The sequence below is a fragment of the Odontesthes bonariensis genome, chromosome 17, assembly GCF_027942865.1.
Source record: "Odontesthes bonariensis isolate fOdoBon6 chromosome 17, fOdoBon6.hap1, whole genome shotgun sequence".
NCBI lineage: Eukaryota > Metazoa > Chordata > Actinopteri > Atheriniformes > Atherinopsidae > Odontesthes > Odontesthes bonariensis.
Window position 1 is genome coordinate 23,378,841 of NC_134522.1, and position 10,931 is coordinate 23,389,771.

Consider the following 10,931-nt stretch of genomic DNA (forward strand, 5'->3'; position numbering starts at 1 on the left):
TGTAGCTTGTACTTAACGTGACCATTCCTCTCTATTTTAAACTCCATTCCGCTACTTTTCACCAAAAAGAACGCACTTTTTATTCAGCCACGTTTATTTTCGAGAGGTTCAGGCTAAGATGAATGAGTGTACACAGCAGATAATTTGACACGCTCTTAAAAGCAACATGCTGTTAAAAAAATCAAACCAATTGTTTCCAAAGTTTCGGCTTCATGCCTGTTAACCAAGCAGAGTGCAGTTAGGATCACACGTCTGGGACTTTCTAAATGATATACCTTTTTCCCTCATGTTTCTTCAACATTAGTCATTAGTTTTGTTTTTCTTTTCACCCCTATTAATCACCTGACGGCCCCACATGACTTCTCTTGTGTCCCTGTATAGAAAACTATTTGGCATAGTGACGTTTACAATAAATAAACTATAAATGTAAAAGTATCTGAGGGTGATAGATGGTGGACATGCCTGATTTTCATGTGTAATGGCATGCATTTACATTCTTGTTTAGCTTTTTTTTTTTATGGAAGTAAAACTAATGGGTATATCTTCCAGCACCGCCTCGGGTTCGACTTTGGGAAAAGTTGTTGTAAGTGGCATTCAATTCAGTCACTGTAGTTCAAAGGTCAGTCTGCAGTTCAATCTCTTACCATCGGGGGGCAGCAGCTACAACGTTCGTCTGCACCGGAGGAAGCAAAATCGAAACTCCTCAATGAGTTCACCTTCAGATAAATAGTTTTGCCCCCCTTTCTCCGCGAGCTTATTTTTTTATTTATCGTGTGACACAATGAACGGCTCTCTGGATTTCCCACCCAACTTCGTTGACATTAAACTTAAGCGAGGACCGGCAGGTAAGAGGATAACTTGTCGCAGAGTTAGCATAAAGTGACACAGATGCTAGCTGGCTACGTAGCACCAAAAATCCTGACAAGCTGCTGTGTGTCCTGAAGCTAACGGCCAGTTTTCAAATAATGGCAAACGTCATCTTGACATGCGTGACTCGTGTTTTGGCAAAGTCACAATTGGGTCGTGGAAGCTCCCAGAGCTTGAATAAGAAGACGAGAAGGCGAGGTTTCATGCACTTTGACGATGTTCAGATCTTCAGAAGGAGTCGGGATGACTCTGCTGGACAGTTTCTTCCATGAACCCAGTGGCATGTTTAGCTGGGGGGGAATGAGATCATGTCTGCCTCACGGCTTGTCGAGCAACACTTGTGGTGTTTTCTCGAATACATATATCTGAATGGGAGTGCAGTGTTAGAAGGAGTGTACTTTGATCCACTTTTGAGATGAATGTTTTGATTGGATCAGCGGCTGGTAAACTGGACTTGTGCCTATTGGATTTCACTCGGTAATATCAAGCCTACACGAATGTCTGTTTTTCTTAAATGCTTACTTTATTTATTTTTTATTTTTATAACTTTCCTTAGGCTTGGGGTTCAATATAATTGGCGGCGTGGACCAGCAGTGTTTTGTGAATGATAATGGCATATATGTGTCTAAAATAAGAGAAGATGGAGCAGCAGCGCTGGACGGAAGACTTGAGGAGGGAGACAAGATCCTGACGGTAATGTATTCTGACATTTGTTAAGGATTTTCATTGAAAAGGAGGTCATGTAGATATTTGGTCGATGTCACCTCCACATTACCACATAAGTGTCTATCAATATAGTCATGAAAGTGAAACTAATGATTAACTTCTACCCAGCTGAAGTTCAGGTATTTGTTTGAAGATGACAGCGACTTGCGTTTTTCGTGTGGGGTGTTGTAGATAAATGGAATCCCTCTGGAGAATCGGACACACAAAGCTGTGGTGGAGCTGTTCAGGACGGCAGAAGAGGACGTGGAGCTCCGGATTCTGAAAAAGGTTGCAGGTTTTCATGTGTGTGTGTGGTTCTTTGCAGCTTTAATCCAGCACATGCAGTGTTCAAACAGAGCGAGCCAACACCGGTTCATTTCTATCACTTGAATTTTACAGATGTCTCCTAAATGCCTCGTATGTAGGCAAGAGAGAAAGCGTAGGTACATCTTGAGAGCGGTGGAACTTTGCTGGACTCATTTTGATTGATGGCAGATTGACCACAGATTTCAATATAAAAGTATCAGGGAAGTCACATCTAATGGCTACTGGACCAGCTTTACTCAGAGTCCGTTGCCTGGGCTTTGGTTGGACTGTAAGATGCAGATATAACTGATTCTGATGTGTGTGATGGGACCAGATTCTACCACAGCTCCAAGGTCTTTAGCAGATGGTAAAAGCTGGGCTTCTCTGCGACCGAATAATTCCAGAGAGACGGCAAGTTCAAAGCGTAGCAGCCTGAGTTACCACAGCTTAGCATAGGAAGCTGCGACAGCCTTACAACGGCTGCTGCCGCTGTTTGTGAAAGCAGTGGGGCATTCTGAGTGCAGACAAACATATTTTTCAAGAATATCGAGCCTGGGATTGATTGGTTTTGTGGCACATTTAAAACGGTGTACGAAATTGAACAAACTTGATGACAGAAGTTAGCATGAATGGTACACAGTGAGTGTATGCGCAGGTGTGTCACAGCGCACAGAGGAGAGGGAAATGTTTTATCGTTGTTCATCTCAGATAGAAGTACAATAACAGTCTGTGGCAGCAGCTGTAGCAACTGCCCTGGCAGCAGTTGGCAGCCTGTAGCAACTGCCCTGGCAGCAGTTGGCAGCCTGTAGCAACTGCCCTGGCAGCCTGTGGCAGCAGTTGGCAGCCTGTAGCAACTGCCCTGGCAGCAGTTGGCAGCCTGTAGCAACTGCCCTGGCAGCAGTTGGCAGCCTGTAGCAACTGTCCTGGCAGCCTGTGGCAGCAGTTGGCAGCCTGTAGCAACTGTCCTGGCAGCCTGTGGCAGCAGTTGGCAGCCTGTAGCAACTGTCCTGGCAGCCTGTGGCAGCAGTTGGCAGCCTGTAGCAACTGTCCTGGCAGCAATTGGCAGCCTGTAGCAACTGCCCTGGCAGCAGTTGGCAGCCTGTAGCAACTGCCCTGGCAGCCTGTAGCAACTGCCCTGGCAGCCTGTAGCAACTGCCCTGGCAGCAGTTGGCAGCCTGTAGCAACTGTCCTGGCAGCAATTGGCAGCCTGTAGCAACTGTCCTGGCAGCAGTTGGCAGCCTGTAGCAACTGCCCTGGCAGCAGTTGGCAGCCTGTAGCAACTGTCCTGGCAGCAATTGGCAGCCTGTAGCAACTGCCCTGGCAGCAGTTGGCAGCCTGTAGCAACTGCCCTGGCAGCCTGTGGCAGCAGTTGGCAGCCTGTAGCAACTGTCCTGGCAGCCTGTGGCAGCAGTTGGCAGCCTGTAGCAACTGCCCTAGCAGCCTGTGGCAGCAGTTGGCAGCCTGTAACAACTGTCCTGGCAGCCTGTGGCAGCAGTTGGCAGCCTGTAGCAACTGTCATGGCAGCCTGTGGCAGCAGTTGGCAGCCTGTAGCAACTGTCCTGGCAGCCTGTGGCAGCAGTTGGCAGCCTGTAGCAACTGTCCTGGCAGCAGTTGGCAGCCTGTAGCAACTGCCCTGGCAGCAGTTGGCAGCCTGTAGCAACTGCCCTGGCAGCAGTTGGCAGCCTGTAGCAACTGCCCTGGCAGCCTGTGGCAGCAGTTGGCAGCCTGTAGCAACTGTCCTGGCAGCCTGTGGCAGCAGTTGGCAGCCTGTAGCAACTGCCCTAGCAGCCTGTGGCAGCAGTTGGCAGCCTGTAGCAACTGTCCTGGCAGCCTGTGGCAACAGTTGGCAGCCTGTAGCAACTGTCCTGGCAGCCTGTGGCAACAGTTGGCAGCCTGTAGCAACTGTCCTGGCAGCCTGTGGCAGCAGTTGGCAGCCTGTAGCAACTGCCCTGGCAGCCTGCGGCAGCAGTTGGCAGCCTGTAGCAACTGTCCTGGCAGCCTGTGGCAGCAGTTGGCAGCCTGTAGCAACTGTCCTGGCAGCCTGTGGCAGCAGTTGGCAGCCTGTAGCAACTGTCCTGGCAGCAATTGGCAGCCTGTAGCAACTGCCCTGGCAGCAGTTGGCAGCCTGTAGCAACTGCCCTGGCAGCAGTTGGCAGCCTGTAGCAACTGCCCTGGCAGCCTGTGGCAGCAGTTGGCAGCCTGTAGCAACTGTCCTGGCAGCCTGTGGCAGCAGTTGGCAGCCTGTAGCAACTGTCCTGGCAGCCTGTGGCAGCAGTTGGCAGCCTGTAGCAACTGTCCTGGCAGCAATTGGCAGCCTGTAGCAACTGCCCTGGCAGCAGTTGGCAAGAAGTTGCCCTGCCAAGCTACAGCAGATAGTGGTGAGCTGTGGAAGCGGTCGCATACAGAGGCAACAGCCTTGGCATAAAAGTAGCTGCATGTGCTGACGGAAACTAAATGTGTGATATATACACAAATAAGTAAAAGTAACGGAAGCCTTTCCCCATCAGAGTAAAAGAAAGGGTTTATTAAAAAGATTTATTCATCCACAGTGTGTGGATAATCCACTGCTTTAACACGGAAATAGACACAAAATATACGGACAACAGGTACTAAAAAAAAAAGGGGGTGGGAATAACGCCATTTAATATATGATTTATATCTTAAGAAAATGCAATCAGTTTGTATCATTTATTTTTTTATTTTTTTATTTTTTTAAACAACCAAGTTCAACTATATTATCATCTGAAACAAATGATTGTACTGAGTGAGTAACAGGTTTTAACAGGATATAGCTATTAACTATATTTGAATGATGACCCGTCAGCAGAAGATCAGCGTTGGCTTCCAGTCAGCGGCAGCCGCTGTGGCAGCGGCTTAAAGGCTTTGACAGGCGCTCTGGCAGCCTGTGGCAGCTGCTTCTGCAAAACTGTGGCAGCTCAGGCTGCCAAGGGAAGTGCTACTGTTAACTGCTGCTGCCACAATTGGAGCTTGGCCCTGCCGAGTTGGGGCGCAAAGTTCATTTTTGGTTGATTATTCATGCTTTGGCTGTGTTCTATGAAGTCGCAGGTGTCAATTCGTGATAAAAATGGACTAAAGTGGTTCCTAAAGTTAGTTATATTATAACGTGCTGCACCTTCGCAAAGAGGCTTTTACACAGCGTTCATCTTATCTAGTTTGTATTTTCTGGTAACTTAAAAAAAAAAAAGAAGAAGAAAAAAATTGTTATTCTAGATGGTGACTTTAATTTCTCTGCTGCAACACACAACTGTAATGCGGAGCGACATCCATTATTACTTATTTGGTGTTTGAAACCAAATTTGTCTCTACCTCTTCTTGTTCTTTTTATGTTTTATGGCAGTTTAATGTAATGTCCGATTGTAACAGCATGGTTCACCACGGATGGAAAACCCCCATTATAATTTTACGTAGACCGCAAACAGAACCATTATGTTCTCCCACTGTGCTGATGCACAATCATTCACGTCCACATCAAGATGCATCAGAGGATAGAAGCATTTTTCACATCTTGATACAGTTCGCAGAGCGCCGTCTTGTAAGGAAAGGTTTATTTCTTATGCCCTACACATGCAGCACACCCCCGAAGCCCACCTTTCCCTCCGTGTTTTTCACCAACACCCTGAGCTGTACTTGCTTACAACTTGTCCTCATTGTTGCCAACTTAGCGACTTTGCTTTTAAAAAAAAAAAAAAAAGCTACCACCCTTAAGCATAGCAGCGTTTTGGACAATCCACAACTAAATACCATGGAAGCGTTGCCAAAACAGCCGAGGAGCTCAGGCACGTGCCTCCCATTTTCCCAGCAAAGCATTTGTAAAATCATTGACTGTTGATCAGCTTCAATTTGCAGCCGTACATTTTCAAACATCAAAGCCCTATTCATTAAGTTGCTTACATCTTTGTTATTAGCTCAGCCCCATAGGAACAGAAGTGATACAGCTTATTTTAATATCCACCTTTTCATGTTCATGTTAGCATATAGTCTGCAGCTGTATGTTTCATCTCTTATTCTTGTTGTTTATGTGATTATTTGCCCAGCTGTGCTTTGTTGAGCAGGAGAGGGACACCTGGATTACAGTCTTCAGATAGTTTAATAATTCAATTCAAATGGTTATGACATCATCAAGTCTTTAATAAGGATTCCTCACCTCTTAAAAGATTTAGAGACGGGAGGTGCGCCCCAACACCGAAGCATAGCCTGAGCACTTCCACGTAAACGCGCTTCCAGTTAAGCTTTAATGTTTTTCTTCTTATCTTTTGTCTTGCAGTCGACTCAACACACGAATGGACCCACAGACTCACAACCTGAACACCAGTCTTCCTTGCCTCTCGTGGTAATTCTAGCGTTAGGAGCCATTATTGTCTCTGTAGTCATTTACAAACGGCTCAATTAAGAAGCACTTTTAACTGAGCCGACAATGTCTACATGTTCGTTTTAACATCAAAAACTTTGCTAAATGCCAAAGAATGGAAAGAGGGAACAAAGTCTGAACAGTAGACTTTTTTTTTTTTTTTTTTTCGATTAGCAGCCAACGGTGTCCCCAATGAGTTTCTCCATGTTCATGCATATTTTTTTGATTAATGGTAGCTTCTTGACACCCTTCCTATGCAAGAGGACGTTCTCTTACCACAGAGGTGATTTTGAATAGAGAAATCTGTTATGTAAGGAGATGAAGGATGAACACATTCCTGCTGCTGAGCTGAACTGAGCTCCCATCGAGAAACAAACGGCTTCCCACACACAGAAGTCGTGTGCAAACAACTGCAAAAACCTTCAGTCAGGTTCAGACCGAAACAAGCTCCGGAGTCAATTTTCCACCTGAAAGACTGGTTTGTCCTCAGTCGCTCAAACGCCTCTCGGTACCTCCGTGACTGAATGGCAGATCTGTTTGTAGGCGTGAGAGGAGCCCACTGTACTTTCAAAATTCACTCCCCTGAGTTTGGATTTTCATTTTGCTTGGTTGCATAGAACAGCTGGAGGAGCATCTTCCAGATGTTCTCTTTATACTGAGCTGTGGGGACTAGAATTCATGCAAGTAATGCGATCCGTTAACCCATCAGAGAATTTTTTTCTTTAAGTGCCTTCTCCTGGCTTGTCAAAGCAATGGATTTTGTTGCTCACATTCGAAATGAAAATCAACCTGCTACATCCATAAATCCTTTTTTTTTTTTCTTTTTTTTTTTCTCAATCTTTCTCCTGTCAACTAATCCTATCAAAAGGCCAGACCCAACAATGAGATGGTCGGCTACAAATCCAATTACTCAAGACATATACATTAAAAAAACAAGTGAATAGTTTGATTTAAAAAAAGGAATATCATTCCCTAAAACACCTGGAATTTTTAAGACTTTACTCAAGCATGGGCCAGTGGTGCATCTGTTAGGGGACTATTTTTAGCTGCGGATTAATACCTAGTACTTGCTTTCATTAGTATTGTGGTCAGCAGTTTTGGGATTGGCGTGTCGCTCAGTGCAATAGTTTGGCTCACTGATGTGTTTTTAATAGCATTTGGACGACGGTGGGGCTCTGTGGTACAGACGCATAAACCATTTCAGTTAGAAAAATCAGCATATTCTTGATTTTGGTCTTTTCAACAGATTCAATTAACATCCAGGCTTGTCCACACGCTCATTCAACGTATCAACGAGTACTTTAAAGAGTTTGTTGTAACGTGTCAACCAGTCACTCAGGGTGAACCGTCACAAAGTAGCTCATTTTTCCGCTGGACACTATCGCGTTGTCCTGATCGTGCGTTGAGGCCAGTGCTCATCTTCACATTGCACCTTCTGCTAAGCAAGTTGTCTTGTTGGCTGAATATGGGCATTTACAAGAAGCTGTGTGACAGACCAACATCCTCTTTGTCAAAAGTAGCTTAGAAATGAGTTTGTCAGGGAATTTAAATGTTTTTGTTGATTTTTAATTTTTTCTTTTTTTTTTTTTTTTTTTTTTTCTTTTTGCACTTGTCACAATCATGGAACTCCTTCATTAACAACCACAGAGCAGGTGGATTAGTCAGGGGTGAGTGCTGGGTGTCCACATCTGTGTCTGACTGTATGTGGTTAGCGTTTTCTGTAAATATGTAATGTGTCACTCTGCTAAGTGGGATTGTGAATATTTGCAGTATGCCACAGAAGTAAATCAGAAGCACTAATAAATTATGCAAATAGTTTGTGTTTGACATCCAGACTCCAAATAAAAGTCATGTTGAATTCACTTGGTGTGTATATTTTGAAGCAGTGTGTATTTCTTCCAAATCTGTAGATGACGCACTATAACCACCGCACAGTGTTGCTGACGGGCAACAGAAAGTGTTGTTAAAGCTTATGTGGGTGCATGTTTTTGTTAAAAGATTGTAATCGTCCATAATGGTCAAAAAGTATCCACGAATGGCACAGTAAGGGTTCTGAGTCGCTATCAAGGATTTCTTTGAAGCTTTATCCGTATACTTTTACATTTAAAAGATGAGATTGAGATGAGATGAGTAGCAAAAGACTGAAAAGGATGTTTATAATGCCACAAAGAAAAACTGGTGGAACGTCGCACAAATGATTTCCTTCAGTGGCCAGATGATCTCAGGGGCTGATAAAAATAGCTTAGTAATGGTGTTTCTCGAGGGACATTTGCAAACATTTGGGGGATTTCATCATCTACAGTGTATCATATCGTTCAAAGGTTGTGAGAACCCAGAGAAATGGCTGGATGGACAAAGACCCAAGGCTAAAAATCAATAGGTTCCATAATCTTCATACGGCAGTGCATTATAAAAACAGACACAAGTCTTCTGTGGGAATCACTGCATGGGCTCAGGGCTTACAACCATTGTAAGTCAACACGGTTCATCACAGCATCAATAAATTCAAGTCAAGCTCTGCCGTGTAAAAGGAAAAAAAACAAAGACTCAGTCTAGAAAAATCACAGTCTCTCTAGGCCCATGCTCGGTTAATATGATCTAAGGTGAAGTAAAACCTTCTTTCATGTGACATGATTCGATGCACACGTCAAAAGTGAAGGTATGGAGCTGCATTAGTGCATAAGGCAGGGCTCGCAAGGTCTGCAGATGGTTCGGAATGCAGCATCTTGCTTTCCAACCAGTTCTTGTAAATATGATTACATTGCCCCTGTGCTCGCTTCCCTTCATTAGCTTCCTGTTCCAGTTGGAGCCGATTTAAAAGTGCTGCTGTTCACTCATAAAATATTAAATGGCTTTGTGAAGCCATGCATACCGTGTGGACAGTGAATTCTCAGGAGATCGGCTTTCTGCAGGTCCCGAGGCTCAAGAAAAAGGTGGTTTGTGAGATGTGGATTTTTACTGTGGATTATTATGGAACAGCCCATTAGCCAGATATTAAACTGGCCAGTTCAACTGAGATTTTTAAGCTTAAGACCTACCTTTTCTCCTACTATCTGTCTTTCTTAGTATGTGTGCGGCTGTCTGATGTATAGTTAAAATTATTATCTGAAATGTTTCTTTTGGCATATCGTTTTAAAATAACAAGTTTTCACTCTGTTGTCGTGTTTTTCTTTGTAATGGACAGTGCAACACAGGCACCTACATTGCTCAACAATAAATGGCTTTGGAGCAACCAGTTGCCATTCAGACAAGATCTCTTTCGGGGAAAGTTGCTTATTTCAGCAACACAATGTCAAACAACATTCTGCACGTCTTGTTGCCACTAGGTTCTGTGGTAAAAGACTGTAAACGTTTAAGGGGTTGACACAGCACGTGATTAGAAAAAAGAAAAGAAAAAAAGACTGCCGTTTTTCCCAATTTTATTAAATTATTGCTGGCATAAAACTGAAAATGGGCATGTATTTTTCAAGACATTTCTTAGTTTTTACACTTAGTCGGGACCTATGTAGCCGTACACCAAAATTATTAATAAATGTTTTTCTAGAATTTTGACAGTGAGAAGAATTTTTTACAATAGGTATATCAGTTTAGTGTTTTACTGTCATTCTTTTTTTTTAATACAAAATTTGAGACATACCAAATATTAAAATGAGACTGCATCAAAATATATCAGATCTTTAAGCCAGTGGGTTGCTTATGCACTATTGAGTCAAAAAAATCATGATACATAGTGTCAAAAGTCTAATTTTACTTGGTAAAAATGTAGATTAACAATGGATTTATTAAAATTTTTGTTTTCAAATACTAAATATATCTATTTTATTATTTATTAATACATTTCATATAATTAATTAAAGTACAGGCTCTTAGGAAGTCAGTGGAAAGTGGAAAAACTGCAAAAACACAGCCCTGGCATTATTATCATTATTTGATTTTTTTATGCCACTTTATTTGAAAGTCCTAGCCTGGGAATTCCCATGCTGCTTTGCGCGCAATTTCATTCACACTGCAAAGGCAGCCTGGAAACCACCGCCCTTATTTTTGCCTGAGTTAAGGAACCAATCACAGAACGGGGGGGCAGCAAGATGATGACGACGTCTATGCCCGACACCGAAGCTTGTAGAGTGTTAATCCAACATGGCAGCGGACACAACGTTACCGTTCGATGCAGCCTTAGAAAGTGTTTTAAGTAGCTTAGAACGCAAGTTTACTTTTAAAAAAGAGCAACGCGTCTTCTTCTTCCTCGTCGAATTTCTGTCGCTCTACATACGTCATCTGGTATTTGTGATACAATTGGCTATGAATCGCGCGCAAAGCAGCATGGGAAGAACCAGACGCCATTTGATAGACATTCGTAGCGCCCAATAAACGGCTCTAGGCATTCGTAAACCACGCCTCAAATACGAGAAAATGCACACCTAGTTCCCAGACCACCATCTCATCGAGATGTGGACGCGTCAGCCAGGCTATGAAAGTCCCTCATTTAACGAGTCATTCTGATTTTCATTTAAAAATGACATCACTGGGGCGGTCGATGGTGTAGTGGCTTAAGCAGCCGCCCCATGTACAGAGGCTACAGTCCTCGCTGCAGCTGGCCCCGGTTCGACTCCCGCACCGAGCGGTCCCGTGCTGTGTGTCTTTCCCCTCTCTCTGCCCCCTGCTTCCTGTCTCTCTCCAACTGTCC

General features: G+C 44.0%; 1 protein-coding gene across 1 annotated transcript; it reads left to right on the top strand.

The window, feature by feature from the left end:
• The first annotated feature begins 657 nt into the window (after positions 1-657).
• On the top strand, positions 658-9,398 carry synj2bp (synaptojanin 2 binding protein). Its single transcript, XM_075488064.1, has 4 exons — positions 658-845; positions 1,424-1,560; positions 1,765-1,860; positions 6,164-9,398. Exons 1-4 carry the CDS (start codon positions 782-784, stop codon positions 6,287-6,289), a joined length of 423 nt encoding a protein of 140 aa, XP_075344179.1. The 5' UTR covers positions 658-781; the 3' UTR covers positions 6,290-9,398.
• Positions 9,399-10,931: the final 1,533 nt, after the last annotated feature.

What these genes read in the sequence shown, in the direction of transcription:
- synj2bp (XM_075488064.1), top strand. Translation starts at nt 782, where the DNA reads ATGAACGGCTCTCTGGATTTCCCACCCAACTTCGTTGACATTAAACTT. An exon ending in ACTTAAGCGAGGACCGGCAG is followed by an intron (nt 846 to 1,423) that starts GTAAGAGGATAA and finishes AACTTTCCTTAG; the next exon opens with GCTTGGGGTTCAATATAATT. An exon ending in AGGGAGACAAGATCCTGACG is followed by an intron (nt 1,561 to 1,764) that starts GTAATGTATTCT and finishes GGGGTGTTGTAG; the next exon opens with ATAAATGGAATCCCTCTGGA.